This window comes from Fukomys damarensis, unplaced genomic scaffold (genome assembly GCF_012274545.1).
Source record: "Fukomys damarensis isolate Sample0158 unplaced genomic scaffold, DMR_v1.0_HiC HiC_scaffold_19, whole genome shotgun sequence".
NCBI classification, from domain to species: Eukaryota; Metazoa; Chordata; class Mammalia; order Rodentia; family Bathyergidae; genus Fukomys; species Fukomys damarensis.
The window spans coordinates 65,037,896-65,038,137 of NW_022900931.1; the positions used below are offsets into that span (position 1 = coordinate 65,037,896).

The 242-nt window shown below is 62.8% G+C and overlaps 1 protein-coding gene across 1 annotated transcript in view; it reads left to right on the forward strand.

Moving 5' to 3' along the window:
• The window catches only part of Scaf1 (SR-related CTD associated factor 1), a 15,110-nt gene that overhangs the window by 8,328 nt on the left and 6,540 nt on the right, over nucleotides 1-242 (forward strand). The window contains exon 8 of the mRNA XM_019210040.2: nucleotides 1-240. Coding sequence (XP_019065585.1) covers nucleotides 1-240 — 240 coding nt within the window. The remainder of the gene's footprint in view (nucleotides 241-242) is intronic.

A 242-nucleotide genomic window follows, 5' to 3' on the forward strand; every position in this document is an offset into this window, starting at 1 on the left:
GCTCCGGAGCAAAAGTACGACCCCTTTGAGCCTACGGGCTCCAACCCCAGCTCGTCAGCCGGGACACCCTCGCCAGAGGAGGAAGAGGAGGAGGAGGAGGAAGAGGAGGAGGAGGAGGAAGAGGAGGAGGAAGGCCTGTCGCAGAGCATCAGCCGCATCTCAGAGACCCTGGCGGGTATCTATGATGACAACAGCCTGAGCCAGGACTTCCCAGGTGATGAGAGCCCGCGGCCGGATCCCCA